A 26,471-nucleotide genomic window follows, 5' to 3' on the forward strand; every position below is an offset into this window, starting at 1 on the left:
TATTTATGAAAGTCAAGACACAGGTAAACAGTCAAGAACCAGGGAATACACGGGAATTAATTAGATCAAAGTACGACAGAAGAAGTCAGAAATCTGGCAAGCAGTCAGAATAGCAGAAAGGGGGCACCATCAAGGAGGAGATCCTGAACCCCTACCTCAGACCGGATGCCTGTTGCGTACTTCTTGCTGGAACGGGAGCCAGTCCCAAGAGATGGCCTGCGTGAGGCCTGCAGGGTGGAGCAAGTAAAACATGTTAGGGATATTAGTTCATGTGACAGGCCTGTGGGGCTAGGGATAATAAGAGCAGATCTTGGCACCTAATTACATACAATAAGAGAGATTAAGCTGCTTGAAGGTTGCTCTGAAATAAATTCTGCTGTACTCCATAAAAACAATAAAAAGATATGGTTAGAAATGGCATACTCGAGCACAATCATACAATAAAAAGGTGTTATTGTCCATTCATAACCATCCACAAAAAGTGGTGAAGTTATTGCTATTGTCATATTGTCACATAAATTAAATGTACGTGAAAGGTAAATACACATACACACATAACGGTGGTCAGGTGTTCTGATATTTACTGAGCACAGAAAGAAAAAATGTTGCTGCAATAGTGTATATTGATACACTAGATTTCAAGAAAGTATTACTGATGATTACTATCATTAATCTTTGGTAGAGATTGCTGAGGGATGTTAAGAAACAGCTTTGGGAACTTTTTTTTAAAAATACTTATGGAGCCAAGATGGCGGAGTACAGGTTGGACCCTGAAGAACTCTCCTGATATTTCCCTCTAAACAACTTTAAAATAATGCCTCAAATCAAATTTTGGAGCTGCAGAGCCAACAAAAGGTCAGAGGGAGACACTTTTCTAACCTACAACAATTTAGGAGGTCTGCGAGGAAAGTCTGTAACACTGGGTTGGGTGCAGGTCTGGAGCACTACAAGAGCACCAGTGGTGAGCCTTAGAGACAGCTGTGACAGCAGCAGCAGCGGCTTCAAGAGCTCTGAGCCCAGAGATGGCAAGGGGTCAGACAAATGGTCAGAAAGAGATTACAGGAGACGTGCTGCTGGCACTGCATACGGCTGGTGTTGATTGGCATCTCTATTGCCCATAAGCAGCTCTAGGTTGCAGTACAAGGGCAGAGAGAATTGGCGATTGGTCTCAAGGGAGCAAAAGTCTTGGTCACACAGCTCCAGGGCCAAAAGCAGCGTGAGAACAAGGGACCTGGTCACGGTTCCAGGACAAGGAGGAGCAATAGTACGTGTGGCTGCAGGGGAGCAGGGGCCCTTTCTGGGTAAAAACCAGTGCGCAGACCAAGACAGCAGTGACCACATCTCTCCCAGGATAACACTACCAGGGTAACAAAAACTTGCAGATACCCAGAACTAGCTCTGACAACTGTAGCACAAAAATGCCTGAAGTTTGGCACAGTGCCTCCCCACTCCCAGGAGAGCAGAACCCAACTTTAATATAAAATTTAAAATTAAGAAATAGGCTGGAAAAATGAGTAAACAACCAAAAAAGAACTTGACCATAAAAAGCTACTATGATGGAAGGGAAGACCAAGACACAAAGTTAGATGAAGACAGCAGTGAAAATAGCTACAAGCAAAGCCTCAGAGGAAAATGCTCATTGGACCCAAGGCCAGCAAGAATTCCTGGAAGCATTAAAGAAAGAGATAAGAGTGGTAGAGGACAAAAATGGGGAAAGAAATGAGAGTGATACAAGAAAATTATAAAAAGATAATTAGCAGCTTGGTAAAAGAAGCGTGAAAAAATACTGAAGAAAATAACATCTTAAAAAACAGAATGGGTAAAAGAGTCACAAAAATTCACTGAAGAAAAGAATGCTTTTAAATGGTAAAAGAGTCACAAAAATTCACTGAAGAAAAGAATACTTTTAAAAGCAGGCTTGGCTAAATGGAAAAAGTGGTACAAAAGTTCACCGAAGAAAATGATTTCTTAAAGATTAGAATTGGCAAGGGGAAGCTAATGACTCTATGAGATTTAAAGAAACAATAAAACAAAGTCAAAAGAATGAGAAAAAAAAAAGAAAATAAGAAATACCTCATCAGAAAATCAACTGACCTGGAAAACAGATTGAGAAGAGATAATTTAAGAATTATTGAACTACCTGAAAGCCATAATCAAAAAAAGAGCCTCGATATGTTTCAAGAAATTACAAAAAAAAAATGCCTTAATATCTTAGACCCAGGGGGTAAAGTAGAAATTGAAAGAACCCACTAGTCACCTTCTGAAAGAGATCCCAAAATGAGAACTCCTAGGAATACTATAGCCAAATTCTAGAGCTCCCAGATCAAGGAGAAAATATTGCAAGCAGTCAGAAAGAAACAATTCAAATATCATGGAGCCACAGTCAAGCTCACACAAGATTTAGAAGCTTCCACATTAAAGGAGCAGAAGGCTTGGAATATGATATTCTGGAGGGCAAAGGAGCTCAGGTTACAATCTAGAGTAACCTACCCAGTAAAACTGAGTATAATCTTTCAGGGGAAAAAATGAATATATAATGAAAATGAGGACTTCCAAGTATTCCTGATGAAAAGACCAGAGCTGCTTCTCAGCAATACAATGATCCAAGACAATTCCAAGCCTCATGATGGAAAATGCTATCCACATCCTAGAGAAAGAACTGATGGAGTCTGAATGCAGATTGAAGCATGTTATTTTCACTTTACTTTTTTCAGTTTTTTTTCTTTTTGTTCTGTTTCTTCTTTCATGGCATGACTAATATGGAAATGTGTTTTACATGATTGCATATATATAAGCTATATCAAATTGCTTACCATTTTAGGGAGGAGGGTGGGGAGGGATGGGGAAAATTTGGAACTGAAAATTTCATTTGAAAAGTGAATGTTAAAAAATTGTCTTTACAAGTAATTGGAAAAAATAGAATACTATTTTTTAAAAAGAGTAATGAAAATAGAACAGGCAAAGAAAAAAAAAAAAGACCAGAGCTGAATAGAAAATCTGACATTCAAACAGAAGCATAACAACTTAAAACATCAAAGAGTAAATGTAAGGGACTCAATGGTGTTAAACTGTTTACATTCCTATATGGTAAGAGGATACCTGTAACTTCAAAGAACTTTATCTTTATTGGAGCAGTTAAGAGGAGTCTGCATAGATAGAGGGCGTGGGTGTTAGTCCATTATGTTGGGATGATCTCCAAAAAAAAAAAAATGTAGGGGTGAGAAAGAGGAATGCACTTGGAGAAGGGGGAAGGGAGAGGTAGAAAAGGACAGATTTTCTTACATAAAGGAGGCATGTAAGGAAGAGCTTTTCTAATGAAGGGGAAAATGTTGGCTGGAGGGGTGGTGGTGGCAGGCAATGCTGGAATCTCACTTTCAGTCTCTGTCTCTGTCTCTGTCTCTCTCTCACACACACACGCACACGCACACACTCATGCACATACACAGTTGGGCACAGTAATCTATCTAACCCAATAGAGAGATAGGAGGAGAAGGAAGATATATTGGGGGGGGGGGGAGATGTGCAGTGAGAGGGCAATTAGGAAGGTAGTGGTTAGAAGCAAAATAGACTTTTGATGAGGGACAGGACAAAAAGAGAAAGAGAAAGAAGAATAAACAGAAGAGAATGCTATGGAGGGAGATATACAGTTAGTGATCATAACTGAAGGTGAATGAGATGAACTCACCCACAAAACCGAAGCAGATAGCAGAATGTTTACAAGAGACACACTTGAAACAGATACATACAGAGTTGAAGTGAAAGGCTGGAGAAGAGTCCATTACAATTCAGCTGAAGTAAACAGGGGAGAGGTGGCAATCATGATCTCAGACAAAGCAAAAGCAAAAATAAACCTAATTGAAAGAGATAATTAGGGATATTACATTTTGTAAAAGGTACCATAGACAATTAAGTCTATAAAGCCTATGAAAAATTTTACAGCAAGTTTCTCTGATAAAGGCCTCATTTCTCAAATATATAGGGAACTGAGTCAAATTTATAAAAAAGAAAAGCCATTCCCCAATTGATAAATGATTAAAGGATATGAACAGCCAGTTTTCAGAAGAAATCAAAGCTACCTTTAATCATATGAAAAAATGCTCTAAATCACTCTTTTTTTTCTGTTTGTTTTGGTTTTTGGTGAGGCAATCAGGGTTAAGTGACTTACTCAGGGTCACACAGCTAGTAAGTGTCAAGTGTCTGAGGCTGGATTTGAACTCAGGTCCTCCTAATTCTAAGGCCTGAGCTCTATCCACTAAGCCACCTAGTTGCCCCATCTAAATCACTCTTGATTAGGGAAAGGCAAATTAAAACAATTCTGAGGTACCACCTTTAAAAAATGACAAATGCTGGAGGGGATAAGGGAAAATAGGTATATTGATGAACTGTTCCTAAACAAGTTCACTAGTTCAACTAATCCAACCATTCTGGAGAAGAATCTAGAACTATGCCCAAAGGGCTATAAGACAGTGTATGCCCTTTGATCTAGCAATACCACTACTGGATCTGTACCCCCAAAGAAATAAAAGAAAAAGTATATATATATACACACACACAAAAATATTTACAGTACATTTTTTTGTGGTGGCAAAGAATTGGAGACTGAGGGGACACTCATCAATTGGGGAATGGCTGTGATGAAGTCTAGAGGTTTAGGGGTGCTAGGACCCCAAGATCACGACACGTCGGTCCTGCCTGAAAGAATTCGACCCAAGCCTTCTTTCAGCTAAAGACTAGGTTTATTAGAACATCCGTCATATTGGGCAGACTCTTAAGGAGTCTGAACATTGGCTGGATTTTAAGAATCTAAGCCTTTGGCTAGATTATAAGAATCTGAGCACCTTAATGGAGACAAGATGGACCTTATATACAGAAAGACTGTGGGAGGAATCTAGGAGTGGCCAAGTAGTTTTCGGGACTGTGAGGTAATAGAATGCCGAGACCTGGACCACTTGACCAAGGGAGAATGGAGCCTAGCTAGGACGAAAGTGACCTGGGGCCATAGGGATATAAGACAATGGAGGGTTAGGCTAGGGTAAAGGTAACAGAACTGGAAGGTTGGGTGTAGGCAATAACAAAAGGCCAGTTGATGGGATTATAGCCTCAGGCAAACGTTAGAGATCTGGCCATGTGGGAAAGTCCAGGGTTTTTCCTTTCTGGGGTCTAGATGCCAACCTCATCAGCTGAAGAAGTTGTTGCATATGAATGTGATGGAGTACTATTATGCTATAAGAAATGATGATGGGGGGGTGGTTTCAGAAAAAAATATATGACAAGACTTATATGAACCAATGCAAAGTGAAGTGAGAAGAACTGGGAGAACATTGTACACAGTAACCACACTGTTGTAATGATGATCAACTGTAAAAGACTTGGTTATTCTGATCAATACAGTGATCCAAAACAATTTCACAGGATTCATGATGAAAAAAATGCTATCCACCTCCAGAGAGAGAACTGATGAATGCTGAGTGCAGACTGAAATATAATTTTCTCACTTTCTTTTCTTTTTCTTTCTTTTTTTTTTCTTCTGCTTCCCCCCCCTTCAGTATGGTTGATACATTTTGCATGATTTTACATGTATATTTGATTTCATATGGTTTGCCTTCTCAGTGGGTGGAGAAAGTTTTGGGAGGTGGGGAGCAAATCTGGAACTAAAAATTTAAAAAGAATGTTAAAAAATAATAAATACTTTAAAAAAGACTTATTTTAGGATAGTTTAATTTTAATGGTTCTTAAAGACTAGAGGAAGGATTAAGGGACCTTTTAAAAGCAGTTTCAGCTCTAAGATTCTGTGATTCTATGAAAGTAAAAATAGTAAAAAATCTGTAAGGGTTAACATTCTGATCCTGAAATGGATATTTTGAGTGTACTCCAGAGGTTAAGGAATATAAAAACTCAAGTTAGCCACTATGTTTAAACTATTATCATTGCTATTTTAATGGGATTTAAATCTGGGATTTGGGTTTTCATCAATGTAGGGAGATTCCTGTGCTGGAAACTCTTCTTATGAATGCATATTATCAGGTAATCTTCACTTCTTTTAGAGATTTGCCTGGAGGACTAAGAGTTTAAATCTCTTACCAAAGGTCATATAGCTAGAACAGCCAGGGACATACTTGAACCTGTGCATTCCTAATTCCAAGGTCAGTCTTCTATTTGCTACTTTATATTGCCTCTCATCTAAACTATATTTCATATTAAATCATTTTAGAAGTACTATCTTTCTACTCAAAGCTTCATTACAGAGAAAATTTTTAAAAAAGAATACTTTGTTCCTCCAAAATTTGTAATCCTTTATAACCAGAATGATCCTAAGATGCATGTTTTTTCTACATTGGGGAGTGCCTTATATTGGTTAAACTTCTGTAAGAAACAGGGATAATAAAAGATCACTCTCTTTACCTTTTATCGCCTCCCATGTATTTTGGGTGTCAACAACTCATTTGAATAGTTCAAATTCTAGCTAATGTAACTGTAGTTACATTATGAGAAGTGTCTTCTCATCATTTTCCCCCTTAATTTCGTGTTGATTCTGATCTCTGCTATAACTAGCTGATGATGTAACTATAGAGACAGATGATTCTGACATGAATCCTACATCAATAAGCTGTAATTTCCTGCCTGTTAAGAAATAATCCATTTCATGTGTACATGTGGTGTTGTTCAACGCTTGCCATGTCCAATGCCTTCAGATTATCTTCTTAAGGAAAGCAATCACAACATAGAGGTATGAGTCTTCCAAGTTGTCTCTAAGCCTTTGTCCTCTCTTTTGTTACTTGAACTTGAAACATATTTTCCAATCTATTTTTTCCACTAACCTCTCCTGTGCTCATCTTTTCACTGAAATCAACGATTCAGAATATATGTTGTCTTGGCTTGGTATATATTGTCAAGCTCTTCACATAATGTCTCAACTTCTTCACCCTTTAAAACAGATACTGATGCTTCAGCTAAACTATTTTCATAGTGGTCTTTTCACATATGTTCATCCTGAAAACTTCAAGGTACAATGAGCTTCCTGTGAAATGTTTCCTGTTGTTCTTCGGCAATAGATGAAGCCATCTCCAACAAAGCCTTTATCTCTCCAAGGAGAACCTGCTAACCGTTCCTCCATTTAATTTCAATTTCCTTTTGTCTTCCTTTTTCATTTATTGCAAACATGCCAAACTTCATGTGGTTGTTTTTTTCCAATAATACGTCAAGTCCTTGGCCCCCAGACAATTTCAAGTAACTCAGTATTTAAATCAAAAGTCTTTTAAAATTTTAAGAAAAAGCTATCTTGTTAAGGGAATCTTAAAATTTTAATAGAAAAAAATATACTGGAGTTTCAGAATAATTCTATTTTTGTGGTTTATATTGTATTACCATACTATGATGAGAATCTATTTGAAGTCTTTCTAAATATCCAAGGATGAGGTTCCATCTTCACTTCAATTAATGGAATTACAAGATGTTAAGAGTAAGAATGGTCATACTGTGATGTTTTAAACCTGTGAACAAGATGGTTTATGCCCTGTGATCTCTTTATGAGTTTATTAGGTCAAGAAGGGATTAGAGACTGGATAGCCAAGTAGATGTCCAGGCTCTAGGTGCTTTAAAGTAGTGGAGGATTCAATGAGTCAATTGGTTCTAGTTTGAATTATTGTAGTGAAACCACTAGAAGGTAGAATGTATCAAAGTCCCTTGACCTTTGGCATAAGCATACCTATATACAGAAAAAAGCTCAGAAGATGTTGTCAAGGATGCAAGCCTTTCACGTACTTCATACCTTGAATCTCAGGTAACTTGCTGAACAATGTCATATACAATATTTTCCCAGGGACACACACCACACAATAGAGGAAAAACAGACAGACACACAGGAAATGTCACACAACTCTCCAGAGCTGATACTTAGTTTCTTTCTTACAAGCAGCTTCTCAGTGGCAGAGGGACTCATGCTTTCACTCTAGCTACTGGTGGAAGTTGCTGCTTTCTTTCATGCATGGTCCTACTGTTTTACTTGGTTTTTAGTAAGAAAATGGATAATCATGCACAAATTTGCATACAAGTCTGATTTTTATGCTCTTCCCCCCTCACTTAATAGTATTTTATTTTTTCTAATTACATGTAAAGATGGTTTTCAACATTCACTTTTGTAAAATTTTGAGTTTCAAATTTTCTCCCCCTTTTTCCCTTCCCCCCACCCCAAGACAGCGTGCAATCTGATATAGGCTATACATATACAACCATGTTAAACATATTTCCACATTAGTCATGTTGTGAAAGAAGAATCAGAACGAAAGGGGAAAACCACAAGAAAGAAAAAACAAATAAAAAAGATCTGCATTCAGACTCCATAGTTCTTTTTCTGGCTGTGGATAGCATTTTCCATCATGAGTCTTTTGGAATTGTCTTAGATCATTGTATTGCTGAGAAGATTTCATGCTCTTTAAGATGCAAAATTGGCACATCTCAAATGAAGTACATGATTTTAATCATTATTAAAATGATATTTATCTTAACTCTGATAATGCTGAAATGTAATCCTAAATCAAAGTGATTTTGTGAGATAATTTAACCTGTTGATTTGATTACATATTCTACTTTCTCTTTTGTGTTTGAAAGGAAACTACTTTTATTGATATATGCTCAGTAACCGAAGAATAACTTACTATCATGTCAACACTCCTCAGATTCCTTTAATCAGTTAATAAGTTAAAATGTTGACAATTTTGGTCTTTGTGGATGAGAGTCATGTTTCCAGTATGAGTCTTCAAAGCATGAGGGTACAGAAGAATCATACTGTGACAGAAAGAATGGATCTTCTAAGAAAGAAAGTACAATACTTGCCTTCCAGACCCCAATTTTCTCTCCACGTTTCTTGAGTATAAAATCTTCGGCTATATCTTTCATCTGCAACTAAACATAAATTAAACACAGAATCAATTCATTAATTATATATACTGTGGTGTCATAGGATGCAACAGGCTTTCTGAATCTTATCATCACACGATTTCTCACTCACCTACCAAGATGGATCTCAGTTTCTCGGCAGCCTCTTCTGGTTTCAAGATGCTACTGCTTACCTAGATCTCCCAAACCCAGGTCCCCTTTAGGGAGAAGACCCAGCAGTCTCTCTTTCTATGACCCTTCCTACCCCTGATAACATCATACCAAACCTGTAGGTATTTAAAAGGTATTTTCCATGAAAATTATAGAAGAACATAAAATAGGGAGAGGAGTAATAGTAAAGAAAGACAATAATAGCTAACGTTTATCTTAAAAGTTTTTTAAAGCTTACAAAGTGCTTTATACACATTATCTCATTTTACTCTCCCAACAATCCTGGGAGGAAGGTACTACAGGGCTTGTCTCTAGTGTTTCAGACGAGGACACTCGGGCTAAGAGAGAGCATGTCTTGCCTGTGGTCACTACCAGGAAGTATCAGAGGCAGGATCTGAACCTGAGTCCTCTTGACCAAATCCTGTCTTTTATCCACACTGCCTACACTATATCTATGGTATGGCAACATTCTTTCTGTTGCAGATTCTCATCCTCTCATTCTTGTCCACAATTTTTTTTTTTTTGGCCAGGCAATCAGTGTTAAGTGACCAGCCCAGGGTCACAGAGTTAGTGACATGTGTCTGAGGTCGGATTTGAACTCGGGTCCTCCTGACTCCAGGGCCGGTGCTTCTTGTCCACAACTTTCCTTCACAGAGAATCTATCAAATGAGCTCCTAGAGGTTTGTCTATGGTTCTTTTAATCCTCTGTGAAGATCATTGCAGCCCTCAGACAATGGGGCCATTATCCCTCACTAGTTACATGACAGAAGCTTCTACTGTTTTGGTAATTAAAGTGTGTAGTGATTTTTTTTTTTTTTTGCCACTTCTAACATGCAAAGCATAGGATCATTGATTTAGAGCTAGAAAGGATCTTACAAGTTATTGAGTTCAATCTTTTCATTTTACAGAGAGGGAAACTGAGACACTGAGATGAGTCTGAGTTGAGATTTGAACCAAGGTCTTCCTGATGCTGCCTTTCATGTGAAACAGACTTTTTACACCCTTCTCACACCTATTGTGCATCTTTTCCTTTGAATCTCTTGCGATTTGATTCTTCTGAAACTGTCATGTTCTATGAAGCAAAACCACAGAGAATCACTGGGAAGATGTTTTTTGTTTTGGAATGCAGAATAGTGTTGTTAAATGCATGTGCTTTAGTAGCAACAAGAAGCTAGATATCAATGAAAATACTGTATACTTTACTAAATTTAATGCCTGGCCTTCTCCTAGTCAGTTCTGGGCCCAGTTCACTGACCATCTGTTGTGTCCAAGACAGACATATAACTGAATTAACTCAACAGACTTCCCATTGAACTACATGTCATAATCTGTGTGATATGCATTCTTCATCACAATTTTTTTCCTAATGTGAACAACTAGGCTGATCTCTTTTAAGTGACGAGAGCTCATTCTGAAGGCCTTATAGTGTTCTGAGTTTTAAAGTCACAGGAACATCTGGAGAATCTCAGTGTTGACAAGGAATCCCTCTTTGATTGGAATTTGATGCAGCTTATTTTCAATTATAATTGCAAATACCTCTGCTAAACATGTAATTCCCACTTAATGCCTCTCTTGATGTTACTGCTCAACAGATTATTGAAGAAAGTTAACTCTGTGGTTGCAACTGTCATGGGATCTTGTGTGCATTTAGCATGGTGCCTGGCACATAGTAGGTACTTAAATGTCTTAACTTGTTGATTTAACAAATGTGTTAAAACTTGCTTGAAGAATGTCTTTAAAGGCTCATTTGCTGTACCAAATCAAATGACTTTTTGTTACAAAAAAGCAAGACATAGGAGGACCTTATATTCTATATATCTCAGTCAATAGTGTGACTATGAAGATGTAGTTTGCTGTAGAAAACTGCAAAAGCCTTGCCTGTTGTCCTTATATTTTCATCATCTATAAAAACCTTTCACACAAAATTTTTCTAGAGATAGGAGAGTAGGTCTATGAGTAGTGTGTGTGTATAATAGTGTGTGTGTATTTGTGTGTGTGTGTGTGTGTGTGTGCATAAATTTTTTATAGTCTTTTGGACCTTTCTCTTTTTTGAGAAACCTTGAAATTTATTAGCATTAAGTTTGTGTTCCCTCCAGCAAACTTCTGTATATTTGGTTAAGTCCAGTCACGTTGCTGAATTTACCACTTCCTCACATAGTACCCTGAATATTGAAGCGATGAAATCCAATAGGGTTCTTCCACTAACAACAACAACAATAACAATAGCTAACATTTACATAGTGCTTATTATGTACTAAGTACTATGCTAAGTGCTTTACAATTATTATCTCATTTGAACCTCACAACCCTGGGAGACAAGTGCTATTATTATCCCTATGTTTCAGATGAGGAAATTGAGGCAAACAGAGGTGAACTGACTTGCCCAGGGTCACACAGCTAGTAGGTGTCTGAGGCTGGATTGGAACTCAGAACTTCCTGACTCCAGGCCCAATGTTGAAGCAACCTACCTGCCCCCCATCATCACTGAGGAGAATGGAGAACCCATAAAAAAAATGCTTGCAGACCTGTTCCATTTCATATCTCTTTGTTGTGCTCCTTCTAGTTAACGTACAAATGCTCTTGAGAAATTCTGACTTACGAGGTTCTACAAAGTCTCATTTTCTTCTCAGTTGCTATTTACTATTTTGTGAGCCAAAATTGCTTGTACTCTTTCATCCTCCTCCTCCATGATGTCTTGCAAATGAGTTGGTGTTCTAAATTAGTGTTTTCTTGTCTACCAGTTTTCTGTTCTTAGAAAGGAGATCAAATGCGTCCTGGCAGGGGTGGTTTTGGGTTCTTGCAGCATTTCTTAAACAGTTTAAGAAGTGCTGAAGGGGTCCCCGAGTGGAAAAAGTTTAAGAAGCCCTGCTTCAGTTTAAGGTCTGCATCATGGTGATGCCTTCTGTAAGAATTTACAAGTGTTGTGTTCTTTATTTCTGATCATTTTCCAATTTGAGGAGTTTGTTTAAACAGGCTTGTTTGGAATGGCTATAACGGTGTGCCATTTCTTCTTCTCACCTTTTAAAAAAATTTTTTTGGTAATGATTGTGATCTTTGATCTAACCAGTCAACAATTCAATCATGTACAGACAACTGGATCTGAATTAATTCAGTAATTTTCTGTTTTGTGGAGATATTATCTATTTCATCTCTTGTGATGTTCCTTGGTACTTGCCACATCCAATGCTTTCCTTTCACTTCTTTTTTCTTAAAAAGCTTTGCAGGTATGAAGCTTCTTAGTATTCTATAAGCCTTTGGTCTTTTTTCGTATCTTGACTTCAAATCATAATTTTCAACCTTCTTCCCTGTGCCCTGATTTTCATTGTCACTGAATGTGAAGGTATATATGATGACTTTGTTTAGAATCTCAACTTACCATTAGAATTTCTCTACGTCTTTATACTCTACAAGATAATAACAATTAACATTTGCACAATGTTTTAAGGTTTACAAAATGCTTTACATATATTATCTCATTTGACTCTCCCAACAACCCTGTGCGGTAATTGCTACTATTATGCCCATTTCACAGATGAGGAAACTGAGAGGTTAGGTTACTTGCCAAGGCCATACAGATATTAAATGTTGCAACAGGATTTAAACTCAGGTTTTCCTGACTCCAAGTCTAGTACTGTATCTGCTACTTGTACCCACTGCCTCAAGTGCAAGTACTTTGTAAACCTTTAAAGTATTTTGTAAATCAAGTTATCATCATTACTATGCCACAATTATCTTTACTTTCATCTGTTTGGTGCAAGTACCTTGTAAACCTTTAAGTGCGTATGTAAGTGCGAGTTGTCATCATCACTATGTTGCAGTTATCTCTACTTTTGTATCTTTGCTAATGCTCCCAAGTACTATAAGGAAAGATGATGTGTCAGAGTTCATTGCTGGGACTAAAAGAATTTCATTAAAAATTAGGTGAGACAATCTTGGTTGAAAGCAAAAGGCCATTTTATTTGGTAGGTTTTAGTGAAGGTCCCAAAGAAAAGGTCACGTGGCTTAGCTGGAGACAACCCAAAAGAGTGGTGGACAAGGAGAAGGAGGGAAGGGTACCAGGGTAGATCACTTGCCCCATTTTTACACTGGGGCCAGGACCAACACCTCCAAACTAAGGTAGTCCATTGAACTCCCTCACAATGAAAAAAAATTGAGTGCTTAAAGATGGGGAGGGAAAGGGATACAACCAGGGATGTCATTAGGGAGCACTGGGTATGATGGTCTTTAGGACATTGCAGGAAGAGAAGTCTTATTTAGGACCAATGGGTCCATGTTCCAGGGCATCTCAGATAGCTTCAAGATCAGGGCTAGAGTGATGACTGATCCTGGAAAAGAAATATGGTGTTTTTATAGGGAGGCTTCCTGCTTAGGAAGGCTAGATTTGATTGCTCTCCCTGAGGTCACAGGCAATCAACCACCAAACAGAATTGCTAGCCTAGAATGTTCCAAGATTTTGGTGTGCAGAGGGGGTAGAGGGGTATTGTTCCAGAGAAACAGCAAAGAAGAACAGAGGGGGTGTACCAGGCAGGTAGAGGAGGTGTTGTTAAGGAACAGACAACCTGAGAAACCAAGGCTTTTCTGCAGCAGCACACCAAGTGGGCCATAAAACGATGTTCCTTGTTGCTTTTGGGCACATAATGAAACCAACTTAATATAGCTTCTTGATGAGAACCAGCTTTCCAGTTCACTGTAACTTGTTTGTGTCTTCTTCAATTATATTAAAAACTGTCAACATGGATTTGTTTCAGTTCCTCCAATAATTTATTAACTCATTTTTTTGTTGGTTAAAGATAAATCAGTAACTGTATCAACAGTTAATGTTTATAAATAGTTTAAGAAAGATTTGATTCTTAAAATCTTCTACCCCCATTTTTCATTACTTTCACTATGGGGATAGGCATGTGGCCTCAGGATTTTTGCGTATTTTTGTCCATTTCATAGATTGCCATGGCCAAGAATTCAACATGTAGGGGCCTTCTTTCTCCATACTGAACTGCTCCTTGAATAGTAGCTGTAACCATACATTAAGCTTGGTGCAAACTATCAGAGTCTGAACAGCCTTCAAGAACTCAAGGTAATGTCAATACCAGAATGAGACACTCAAGGAGAACTTTTATGGAGAACAGTACTTAGGAGATCACACAGTAACAGATGAAAAAATGTTAGGCTCATAATTTCCAATGTCTCTTACAGTTTAATCATGGTTTTTTACTACCTCTTGGACATCTGCCCATCGGCTTCCTGTTGAAATTCTTTAGTGTGCTCTGGAGCCTGACATTACCTCAGGTCTACCTCTTTGCTGATGGAACTGCTTGTCCAGAGTTGTCCTCTATATTCTTTTGGTATCCATATTTAGTTCCCCGGCTGGGAGTCTTGCCTAAGGCAGACTCTTCCTTCCCAATTGCCTCTCAACTTGGTCATCTTAGGTCACTTCATCCCTCAATCCACTAGTAAAAGCTCAGGAGAGCATGTACTGTGTTCCTCCCCAACTGCCTGGTTTGGATCCCAAAGATTCCTCTCCCCAGATTTCAGGATAGGGAGCCTCCTTCACCCTGTTGAGGAGGTCTGTATGTTCTGTATGTACGTGGGGTCACAACCCACAGTTAAAGAAGTGCTGAAGGGGTCACAGGTGAAAAAGTTTGAGAAGCCCTGGACATGATGATAAAGCCACCGGTCAAGTTATAAGATTGGTCATTCCTAAAAAAGACTATTCAAACTGATTATTTGACATCAGGAATACACATAAAAAGTTAATAACTTTTCAATCTTCAATTAGTCATACAGACACAACTGAGCACTGATTTAACTAGGGTTACCCAGAAGACAGATAGAGGCCTACAATTCAAACTTGATAGCTTCCTTCCTCATAATTTAGAATTATGTCTTAACCAAACAATTTCAATCCTTATATGTGTTGGTTGGTCCAAAAATTATTATTTTTATTTATGTAATAAGTATTAATAAAATATTTAATGGCTAACATTGATATAGTCAATGTTCTTTAATATTTACAGAGCATATTATTTATGCCCATTATTTCATTTGATCCTCTCAACAACTTTGTGAGATAAGATATGTAGTGAGTATTATTATTTCCATTTTACAGTGAAGAAACTGAACCTTAAAGAGGTAAAATTACTGCACAGTCAAATGACTAATAAGTGGCAGAGCTGGGATTCAAACCCATGTCCTCTGACTGCTAAGCTGGCAGTTTCTTCCACATAACAGGCAAGACACAGCAAATGTCCAAACTGTTTGCTGTCAGTGTAAAAACAGTGATTGCTAATAGGGTAGAGTATTTCTAGAGCAGGGGTGGGGAACCTACATCCTCGACACCACATGTGGCCCTCTTGGTCCTCAAGTGTGGCCCTTAGGATTCAGTCAAAGGGCAACCATGCTGGAGGACATAGAGGGCCACATGTGGCCTTGAGGCCACAGGTTCCCCACCCCTGTTCTAAACTATCATTGTTATTTATGTAATGAGTCACACAAAAATCACTTCAGTAAATATGGTGGAGAAATTAAGTAAATAGTACTAGAAATTGCTTAGAGCAGTGGTGTCAAAAATCAAATAGAAATAGAGGCCACTAATACATACATAAATATCACTGAGGGCTGCATATTGACTTAGTTTTAAAAATATATGATCTATATTTTGTTGTATTTTCATTTATTTTGTTAAACATTTCCCAACTAGGTTCTAATTTTGTTCAGTCTACATTTAGGGGGGCTGATGTAGGGATGTGTGTTTGACACCTTTGGGTTAGAGGCATTAAGATAGGCTAGGTAGTTAGAGGAATAATTTCATCTTTGGATTGTGAAATGAAACAGTCAGAAAGAAGACAACATCATTACTGCCAAGCCTAGCTGTTCAGCACAAATTCCTTTTTTAACATGAGACAGCTTTATGGCTTGGCAATTTCAAATTCTAACTTCCCTTCTCTGCTTTATTTGATTTCCTTAATTAACTCAGAAGACTAGCAGCATTTCCCGGTAATTTAGCAACAAAATGTTTGGTCAGTTCAGTGAAAAGGATGGTACTTTGAAATTCCTACCAGTTAATACCAAGTATGATGCAGCTAGGTGGCAAAGTGGATAGAGTACCAGACCTGAAGTCAGAAAGACCTGGATTCAAAATCTGGCCTCAGACACTAACTAGCTGTGTGACCCTGGACAAGTCACTTAACCCTGTTTGCCTCAATTTCCTCATCTGTAAAATGAGCTGGAGAAGGAAATGACGACCACTGCAGTATCTTTGCCAACAAAACCCCAAACGGGGTCACAGAGAGTCAGACATGACTGAAACAACTCAACAACAACAGAAAAAGATGATATTCATCATCTAAATACAGTCATCACTGCATCTAAGATTGTGTCTCCTCTCTTACCTTTATTTTTTGACGCGCTGAATACTTGTCACTTGATAGGAACAAGGGTAACCACATGTTTTCTAGCCTCCTTCGGACATATTTTTGAATTTCCAGCAGAACAGGTGATGCCAGCTGCTCGTGAAGAATCATTCCCCAGCCACCACCTAACTGCATTATCTTTAAAAAAAAAAAAAAAGAAAGAAAACATCAATAAGGAAATATTTACTGTGGTTGAAAGGTATTTCTCATAGTCTGTGAATAGAAATCAGTCTCGGAGTTTGTAACTTTTTTTTCCTATCCCACGAAAAATTCAGTGAATGTTAATGTATGCTTATGCTAGTTTACTTTCCCAACATGGGACCGAGAAAAGGATTTACTCAGCAGGAATACTGGCCTTCTATAGGCATCTTATTTATATTTATGAAATGTGACATATTTGCTAGATGTCCTCAGCATGAGTTTTAAAAAGTCTTTAAAGCAGCACAGAATAGGGCAAACAAATATCACTGGAACGTGAGTCGTTTGATTACAAACCTGTTCCCAGTATTACAGCATTGAAAAGGTTGGTATTTCTCTTTTTTTTTTCCTTTGGGGGGGGAAGGGAACACCATCTCCCATTGGCTATTAATGTGTACACTGACATTTCTGAAAGTAACTGTGGAAGGAAACAAAATTATTGGCCTCTATTGTTAATTTTCAGGTTCTGTGCCACGATTATAGTGATTGCTAAATTCACCATCTTGATTAGACCAGTGTACCAGAACTCTCAATTGAAGGAGTTTCAGAAGCAGATCATAATGGCATCTTCTGACCTGTGGCTAATGAAGGAGGAGATGATTTAAGTAATTAGCAACGGTGCTGAGATGGTGTCAGTAGTGAGTGGAATTTGACAGCCAGGGCTAAGTATCAAGTCCAAAGGTGGCTAAATGTAAACATTTGCAATCTTAAAAACTAAGGATCACTGAGAGATAATGTCATATAATGCAATTAGCAGATCTTTTTGGAAAACATCATGACTTAGCATGCTTATACTTTGGAATCTTCTTAACTTTAACTCTGCATATCTCCACCCTGGGTGGGGGGACAGAAATGGGGATGGGGAAAAATTTCGTTAGAAAAAATTAAAAATAAAACAACTTGACAGTGTCAGTTTTTGAAATCATTTCCCCAAATCAATGTGAATTAAAATAATCCTATAGTATTCATATTTGTATCACTTCTATTATTAAGGCCAATAATACTTCCTTGCTTCTACTTCTATCCACCACTCTAAATAATGGCTACTGTCTAATTCCTTACACCTATCAGTAAAGACCTTCACATTTGTGACAATTTTCTCTCTCTGAATGCTTCAAGTGTAGCATGTTATATGGGTGAGGCTCTTGATTCTTATAGGATCTTGGAAGAGAATGATTCCATCATATAAAAAAATTCCCTTCAGCTGGTCAAGAATTAAAGAGGTTAAATTAAAGAGGTTAATAGTGTGATTCATTTAACCCTGTTATTATGAAATTAACTACATAGGACCTGTAAACACAGCTACAAGATAAGGAAGGAAAGTGAAGTAAATATTGGGGTAGGGATGTGCTAATAAATATCTAATAATCATCTCTCAAAAATGTACATATGACACAATTTTAAGCTTAATCTGAATCATTAATATTTTTTAAGTCTAGATAATCAATAAAACAATAAATCAAGCCTTGATTTACATCTTGCTTATTTCCAAGATGTACATGCTCATATGGAAAATTTAACAATCAGTTGCTGGTTGGAGCTGGCTCCAGAACACTCCTGCATAGGAGCGACAGCCTGAGAAAGCACTGAGGCATGGAAGGACTGGAGGTTGAAATGAAGAGTACAAAGACAAAAATAAAATTATCCTTGTCAAAGCAATTGCACAGGAGAAATGGCATGAAAGATGTATGCTATCCTTACTAGAGAAATATTGACTGGAAAAGGAGGTGAGCCAGCTTTGTAACGAAAGAGAGGGATAAGTGAAAAAGCATTTGTTTGCTCAGTTCACTGGTATTCACATGGTGTCAGCGAAGAAAATGTCTCCTAATGTTGGGAGGAGCTGTCGTGTGGGATTTATAGGATGCATGCACAGGGACAAGAAGAGGACAGGATGAGAAAACTTAGATCAGGGGTGAGGAACCTGCAGCCTCGAGGTCACATGTAACCTAGGTCCTCAAGTGCAGCCTTTTGAATGAGTCCAAGTTTTACAGAACAAATCCTCTCATTAGGGGGATTTGTTCTGTGAAGTTTGGATTCAGTCAAAGGGCTGCACATGAGGACCTAGAGGGTCACGTATGGCCTTGAGGCCGCAGGTTCCTCACCCCTGGCTTAAATGGTTTCAAAGGGCATTGGCATCATTTGAGAAAGGACTCAACAATTTAATCACAGGTCCATCAAAGACTGGTACATCAGGTGAATGCTGGAGACCCAACATTCGTTTAGATTTCAGCAAAACATTGGACAAAACATCTCACTCTGTTTGTGGATAAGATGGATAAATAAATAGAATAAATGCTTGTTGAATTTAATTGAAATAGAGACATATGGGTTAGATCAGAGGTGTCAGATTGACAGCCCACAGTGCCTGGCTGTAGAATTCCCAATTACAGCCTGAACCAGGTTAAAATGTAATTGGGAAATATTTAATAAATAAATAAAGATACAATACAACATAGATAATGTTAACTTGTGGTTTTCTAAGTCAGTATGCTGCCTGCTGGGATCTGTTTCTATTTAAGTTTGACACAACTAGGTTGGATTTAGAATTACATGAGTGACTGAACTTAAAATCAGTCACTAATTTGATTCATGTCACCTTGGAGAGAGCTTTCTAGTAGTGTGTCCCATTTGCAACCTATGTTATTAATCAGGGAAAAACTTCCAAGTCACAAGAGAAATAACTATACTGGAGAAATATTGCAGGGTCCAAGACATGATCCAAAAGAACATAACAGAATATAATAAAGATAATTTTGATTATATCAAATGAAGAAGCTTTTGCATGTACCAAGTGATGTAACTAGGAGAAGAAGAAAAGATTTGGATTGGGGGAGAAATCACACAGGTAGTCCTAAGCAAGTCCTAATTCAAATTCTGGTCCTGTGACTCCAAGTTTATCATTCTTGACATTGTCACCCTGCTTCTTAATCTAAGAAGTTAAAGCTAAGTTCCTTATACAAAGTAGTTATATGATTGATGTAAATGTTTTTTAATGGATAATGATTTGAATTGTTTTTTTAGTTATATTTTCTCCTGAAGTAATCAATGTATATTTTAATTCTGTGCTTGGAACATTTAGACTCCTGTTTGCAAAGATGAACCTGTGTGAACATGAGTTGAACAGTATTCCTAAAGACCAAAGACCCTAAGTTCACCAGATCCTTAGAGTATGCATAAGAGAAACACATATTCTTTAAAAATATGGTAAAATTGAGGTTATTGAAAGAGTGCTAAGCCAGGATGATACTTTCCAAAAAAGTACTGAAATTGCAATGATGAGTCACGGAACATAGCTTTGGGGTCAGAAAATTTAGGGAAAAGGATTTTCAGTGACCTGGAATGTCCCGAGAAACACCAAATAAAAGTGGAATGGAGGTCAAGCTTACTAGTTGACTCTGTCAGTGGTTTCCTATCCTTTGAAAAATGCAGGTAACCCCCAAAGCCCAAGGCAAATGCCCCTTGTCATAGTCTAACCCTGTACGAAATTTTACTTTCTTCTATAATGACAATGCTCCTTTAAAAAATATCTTTTTTTTTTAAAAAAAAAAGGAATGGAGGGAACTTAATTATGCAAGATAACTAAAAAGCCATAAGAAATAAACTATATCAGAAATGTCTATCAAGCAAATAAGAAAAGTAAGCATATTACAGAAAATCTCAGTCTTTGTGTCCAAGTATGAATAAAAATTTAGCTTGGAGACTTCTGTTTTGAAATACTGATACCTCATCTTGTTGCTCTTTTGTAGCTGGACTATTGGGTCCAAAGAAGTATTTTTTATTAAGGTATTTGTTTTTAATATCTATAGATTTTGCCTCTCTTTGCTTTTTATCTTGGTGAAGTATTCTTCTGAACTGCTCAATGTCGGTCCAGCACATGAGGTCCATACTATAAAAGGACATATAAAACACAAGTGAATGCCTGAAGAAAGCATTTATTAAGTGCTTACCACTTATTGCATTTCTGCTGAACAAGTCATTGTTTTGAAAGCATTTAGAAGGCAGATGTCCATGACTAACTAACATAATTTATGCAAACAATGGGGTCGAATTTGTTAAATCTGATTGCTAGCTAGAAGGTTAGTGTCAATGACTATATGCCATACTCTCGCTTACTTTAGCTTAAAGTAGTTACCTCGGTAACTATTTTGCAAATATATGACAATGACAAAAACCTGGAAGCTATAATACTATTATACTAGAAAAGACATTCAAAGTACTTTTACAAAGCTCAATAATGACATCTTCACTGATGATGTAATGATTCAAATCAATCCAATATAAAACTAATTGTTAACTCATTAACAATTATTAACTTATTAATATGATATTAATGGTATTGTTGCTATCATTAGCTTATTAATGCTATATCAATAATGTTATCAATATGAATTTATCAGTAAAAATCCACTAATGATAAATTATCAATAAACAATAATTTTTTTTTACTGGGCCATATAAATATAATACAAACATTACATTTCTGTAATACTTTAAGAGTTGTAAACAATAAAACAATGCATGTTATGTTTCACCCATGTGCTAATTAATTAATGACAATTCTTGCTAGAAAGAAGGGAAAATTCCGCCATAACAAAAAGAACAGTTTAATCAAGTATATGCATAAGAATGAGCATCAGGAACTATCACTGACTACTAGAGTCAAATTCTACACTCAGAAGTCATCTTCTACTAAACATGCATGGACTCATCAGCAAGAAATTATGGCTGAGTCTACACTAAACAATTATAAAGGAAGTTCTCAGTTTTTGTGCAAAACTTTAATATTTGTTTTTGTTTGTATTCAGTTGTACACACAAATGTTGCAACACATGTATGAAACATGCCTCATTGCATGGGAAATTAAAATAATTTTAATTATTTTTTAAAATTTTAATTCTGTAAGAAAAAATGTTATATGATTGAAATCTTAGAATAGGTACACTGTTGTGACCAGGTAACCTTGTCTTCCCAGAAACAACAATATCATACCTACACAACAGAGCAGAACAGAAGGAAAACACAGAAAGGAGACAGAATCATTGTTTTAAAAGTAGTCAATGCCCAATAATTTAATTATTGTATTTTTGCTTAAAGCAGATTTTAAACAATTTATCTTCTTTTTTTAAAAAAAAAGTTAAACCCAAATCTGAAACTTAAAAGGTATATAGAGTCATTTCTAAAAGTTATGTTCAGCAGTTCTTAGGAACTTAGCATCATACTTCTGGTTTTGGACAAAGGCAAATTTCAGAATCAAAGGATTACTGAAATATATTCAATTAGAAGCAGATTAGAAAAGAACGTTGGGCCATTTTGCATCACAAGTTAAATAAATTTATAAATGGTAAATATTACATACCTAGCAGAATGAGATGCAAGAAACTGGCGGAAATGTTCAAACTCCAGCTTGTTATTAACCAGATAATTAAAGTTAAGATGTCTAAATTGCTCAGGAACTTTATTCCAAAGTTGTGTTTCCTTAGGAATATATGGTACTGGTAAATCAGGTACAGCTTCCTAATGAAATATGAAGAGGTTGTTGTGAGATGAATAGGGACGTTTTCTACTAAATGTCAAGCATTTTTACAAATATTTATCTCAGAGCACAAATATGTTTTCCCATTTTCATGACCAATCAATATGTTGATCAACAAGCAATTACTTAATGCTTTTGATGTGTCAGGCCTAGTGCTAGGAGTTAAGGATTACAACAAATGCAAAAAAATGAAACAATCTCTCCTCTCAAGGATAATGGAGAAAAAGAGTCAAAAGTTAATTATTAGCTCAGAGCAAGTCAGTAGTAAAACTGAGTAGTCAATCCAGCAGGCAGGACAAACTCCGAGTGTCTTTGGAGAATATTTTTTCATTATGACAAGATCATAGCACAGAACTTCAAATAACAATTTGTGGTTGAATATACAGGAGCGTGGGTACAGACAAAGTTTTCTGGAAGACTGCTTCCCCTTGAACTCCTCCCACGACTTGACTTAAAGAAAAATCTAACACCATGATTAAAAAAAAACCACAAAACAAAACCAAGCACAGACTAAGTTTTAAATCCAGCTTTCCCTTAGTAGAGAGAATAATTATGAGAGAAATGCTTTAAATGTTGATTTGAAGGTTGAAACATGCCTCTATGATGCTGCTGTTATAGTTCTATGTAATATTTTCCAACACGTGAATTAACATGATTAATTAGGGCAGCGAGGCAAGTCTTGGAGTTAGGAAGAACTGAGTTAAAATCCTTCTCACCCTGAGGTTCCTCATCTGTAAAATGAAGGTTTTAAAAGCACCTACCTCACAGGGCTATTGTGAGGCTGAAACAAGATAACCTAGGTAGAGCACTTTGCATATTTAAAGAGCTATATGAATGTTGGCTCTTATTATGTAATGTTTGAAATCCGGGGCTTATGTATGAAGATGACTATTGTGAAGGATGCAATTTTATAAAGCACACGAATAAATAACAAAATAATAAACAAAAATACTCAATACATTCATCTTTTTTTCCTCCCAGACTCTGTCAATTCTTTGTCACTTTTAAATTCCTTATTATTTTTGTCAACCAAATGCTTCCCTTCCCATATGGGAGAATTCTAAGCTCTTTCCTGAGACTAAAATAGGTAGAAAATGTGGCTGCTCTAAAGACTGAACAACAGCATTAAAACAAACCCATTTCTGGATAAAAATCTCAGCTGTCTGTCTGGTCCCTCCCAGGGAAGATGAGCTGTGGAGACACCTAGAACAGATCATCTATTTAATTTTCCTGCTGTGGTAGTAAATATGTCCACAAAATGTTAATAGTTATCAATAGCTGTGTGACTGGTAAATGAAGAGCAGTAAAGCAAAAATCCATTGCTCTTGTTTTAGCAAAGCTTGCTTTCAGTTTCTTTTCTGGATATACAAAGTGCTAGCTCTTCAGGAGAAAAAAGTCCGTTTGTATAAGGAAGGACTTATCTTACCTCTTCTTTCTTGGGAGCAGTCTCTTTGTGCATAGCCTGTAGCTTTCTAAAGTACAAGGAGTCCAGCTGTCGATCTTCTTTCACCAGCTCCACCTAATGAAAATAATGTTGTTCTTATGTCATTGATAGATTACACATTATCCAGGGTGTCCCAAAAGTCATTATTTCAGAGATGAAAGTGACACATATGAATGCCAGCATTAACACGTAAATCAGCTCCTGCTTCAAACTATCACTTCCCAATGACCAATGCCAGCTCCAATCGAACCTTCCCTAGTAACAAAGAAGTAGAATTACTAGCAAAACAAACCGACATATCGGTCAGTTCTAACAAGCCTCTTCCCATTCCTCTATTCCTCTATTTGTGCAGTTACTTATGTTTGCAACCTCAGCATTTTCCTTCAGTCCTTGTTCTCTCTGACAGTGCATTAACCAAGCTACCTAGTGCTCAACTCTCATCTGTGGCTCCAAGCAACTGTAGTTTTGTGTAGCATCCACAACCCTGTAAAACCACCTCAACAGATTGACTAACCTAGGTTGAGGGTAACCCCGGGCCTCAAACCTGTTGGTGACTTAGAGTGGTGTCTACCCCAAGCATATGAAGACTTCCACTGTTGGAATGGGTAGATGAAGACAATTTGTTCCAATGGCCATGAAAATGGCTGAAACAGGCACTACGGAGTGCTTAGAGCTTGGTCAGTCATTAAAGATGCCAAGGTCATCTACTGCATCCTAGGCCTTCTCCAGTCATCCTGACTTTTGTCTTGCCACTGCACTTGGATGACTCAGGAAGAGAGAATGAGGCTGACAACTTTGAGCAATTCTGCCTCACTTAAATCCAATCCCAAACATTAATCAAGACATCACCCTGTGATGTCATTGGTCCTCTTTGAAAAGAAAGGACAAAAAACATTAACTAATCATTTGGTAAATCTTGCCATTTCTATTTCTCCACATCTTTTATTTCCAACCTCTTCTCACCCAGTCACCAAGTTAGTTTAGGCTTTCATCACCTCTTGCATAGACTTTTTTAAATTAAATTTTATTTTTTTCAATGAACAAAAATCTGATTTCTCTCCCACCTGCCTCCCCCCACATTGGAAAAAGAAAGAAAAACAAAACTCTTGTAAATTTTCAGTTTTGTTGGCACGTAATTAGTCTTTTTCTGACAATTAGTAGTTCTGACAATTTCCTTATTTCTTCTTTAACTATTGCAAAATAACTTTTTTCAACTCTGATGTTGGCAATCTGTGCTCCCTCTCTTGTTCTCTCTCTTACTCTCTTTCCTCTTTCACTCTTTCACCATCTCTCCTCTCTCTCTCTCATTTATCTATTTTATTGATATTTTAAAAATATCTATATTAGCTAGGTGGCACAGTAGATTAAGTTCTGAGCCTGGAGTCAGGAAGTCCTAAGTTCAAATCCAACCTCAGACACTTGTGTGAACCTGAGCAAGTTACTTAACTGCTGTGTGCATCAATTCCATAATCTCTAAAATGGGGATAATAATAGCACCTATCTCCCAAGGTCATTGTAAGGATCAAATAAGATAATAATTGCAAAGCATATAGTAAGGACTATATAAATGTTAGCAATTATTATTATTATGATGATGATTAGGTATTTATAATTTCAGTAGTTTGTTTTAATTTGTTCATCTTTTCTTTGATTTTCTGAAGTACTACATATTTTTATTGGGAGTTTTAATTGTTGAATTTCTTTTATTTAGCTGCATGCTCAATCCACTAATCTCTTCTTTTGTTTATGTAAATATTGACGATATCAATTTTTGTCATAAATTTTGGTATGCTACCTCATTTTTATCAGTATATTCCCTATAGTTATTTATTGTTTTTATGCTTTGTTCTTTGACCTTATTTTTTAGGACCATTATGTAATCTTCTCTTGTCTTAAAAAAAATCTTTCTTCAAATTTCTCTTATTAATTATACTTTTTATTGCACTGTCTGATAAGAATGTATTTAATATTACTGCTTTTCTGCATTTGTTTGAGTACTTTATGCTCTAGGACAAAGTTAACTTCTGCAAAAGTGCCATGCAGAACTGAAAAAAAAATGTGTTCTTTACAATTCACATTCAGTAATTGCCAATCCATAATTTCTTACTTTTTAAAATAATTTGACTTGTATGAATCTGAAAGGAGTATGCTAAAGTCACAGACTTTACATTAATTTGAACTTTGATTAGCTTTTCCTTTAAGTACTCATATAATATGCCATGCAATGCACTGATAAATATTAATGTTAAATGGAACTGGGTTATTAGCCATTGGTGGTTAACACTGGAGGGACCACTCTGGAATGGGGTTTGAGCTGATAGCACTAGAGAAAGACACTTCCAACCTCTTACAGGTATTCTTAGTACTAGTAAGCGGGAACTATGGCTAACCTTGTTCTGGGAGAGTGAGGCCATAGTATTGCTAAATGTGGGACCTTGTCTGGAATAAAATTGGACCCTTTTCTTTTGTAGGGACCAATGGAGAAATTAGAACGCATTACTAAGAAATGGCTGCTGAACATCCAGTAGAAGGACACTTACCACAAACAGTCACCAGACCTAGGTGTCACAGCAGATGGAGTACTGTATCTAGAGTTGGGAAGACCTGACGCCCCCTTAATTCTTGTGTTTTCCCTTTGTTAATTATTTCCTATTTGTCCTGCATATAGTATATAATTCTGCTTCTTGGCTCTGGGCATTTTCTCTGGCTGTCACCCAGTTTTAGAATACACTCTCTCTTCTGTTTTGCCTAATGACATCCCTGACTTCCCGTAAGTCCCCAACTAAAGTCCTAATTTTCTTACCTACCCTTAAATCACTGAATGGGTGTTGCCTCAGACAAA

General features: G+C 37.0%; 1 protein-coding gene across 1 annotated transcript in view; it reads right to left on the reverse strand.

Annotated features, from left to right (window-relative positions):
• The window catches only part of RGS22 (regulator of G protein signaling 22), a 142,151-nt gene that overhangs the window by 25,362 nt on the left and 90,318 nt on the right, over positions 1–26,471 (reverse strand). The window contains exons 14-19 of the mRNA XM_027849940.1: positions 23,612–23,704; positions 22,009–22,166; positions 20,376–20,538; positions 16,434–16,592; positions 8,833–8,901; positions 156–227 (exon numbers count right to left, since the gene is read on the reverse strand). Of these exons, the coding sequence (XP_027705741.1) occupies positions 156–227; positions 8,833–8,901; positions 16,434–16,592; positions 20,376–20,538; positions 22,009–22,166; positions 23,612–23,704 (714 nt within the window). The remainder of the gene's footprint in view (positions 1–155; positions 228–8,832; positions 8,902–16,433; positions 16,593–20,375; positions 20,539–22,008; positions 22,167–23,611; positions 23,705–26,471) is intronic.

Source organism: Vombatus ursinus, unplaced genomic scaffold (genome assembly GCF_900497805.2).
Source record: "Vombatus ursinus unplaced genomic scaffold, bare-nosed wombat genome assembly UNPS02008961.1, whole genome shotgun sequence".
In the NCBI taxonomy this organism is placed as follows: domain Eukaryota; kingdom Metazoa; phylum Chordata; class Mammalia; order Diprotodontia; family Vombatidae; genus Vombatus; species Vombatus ursinus.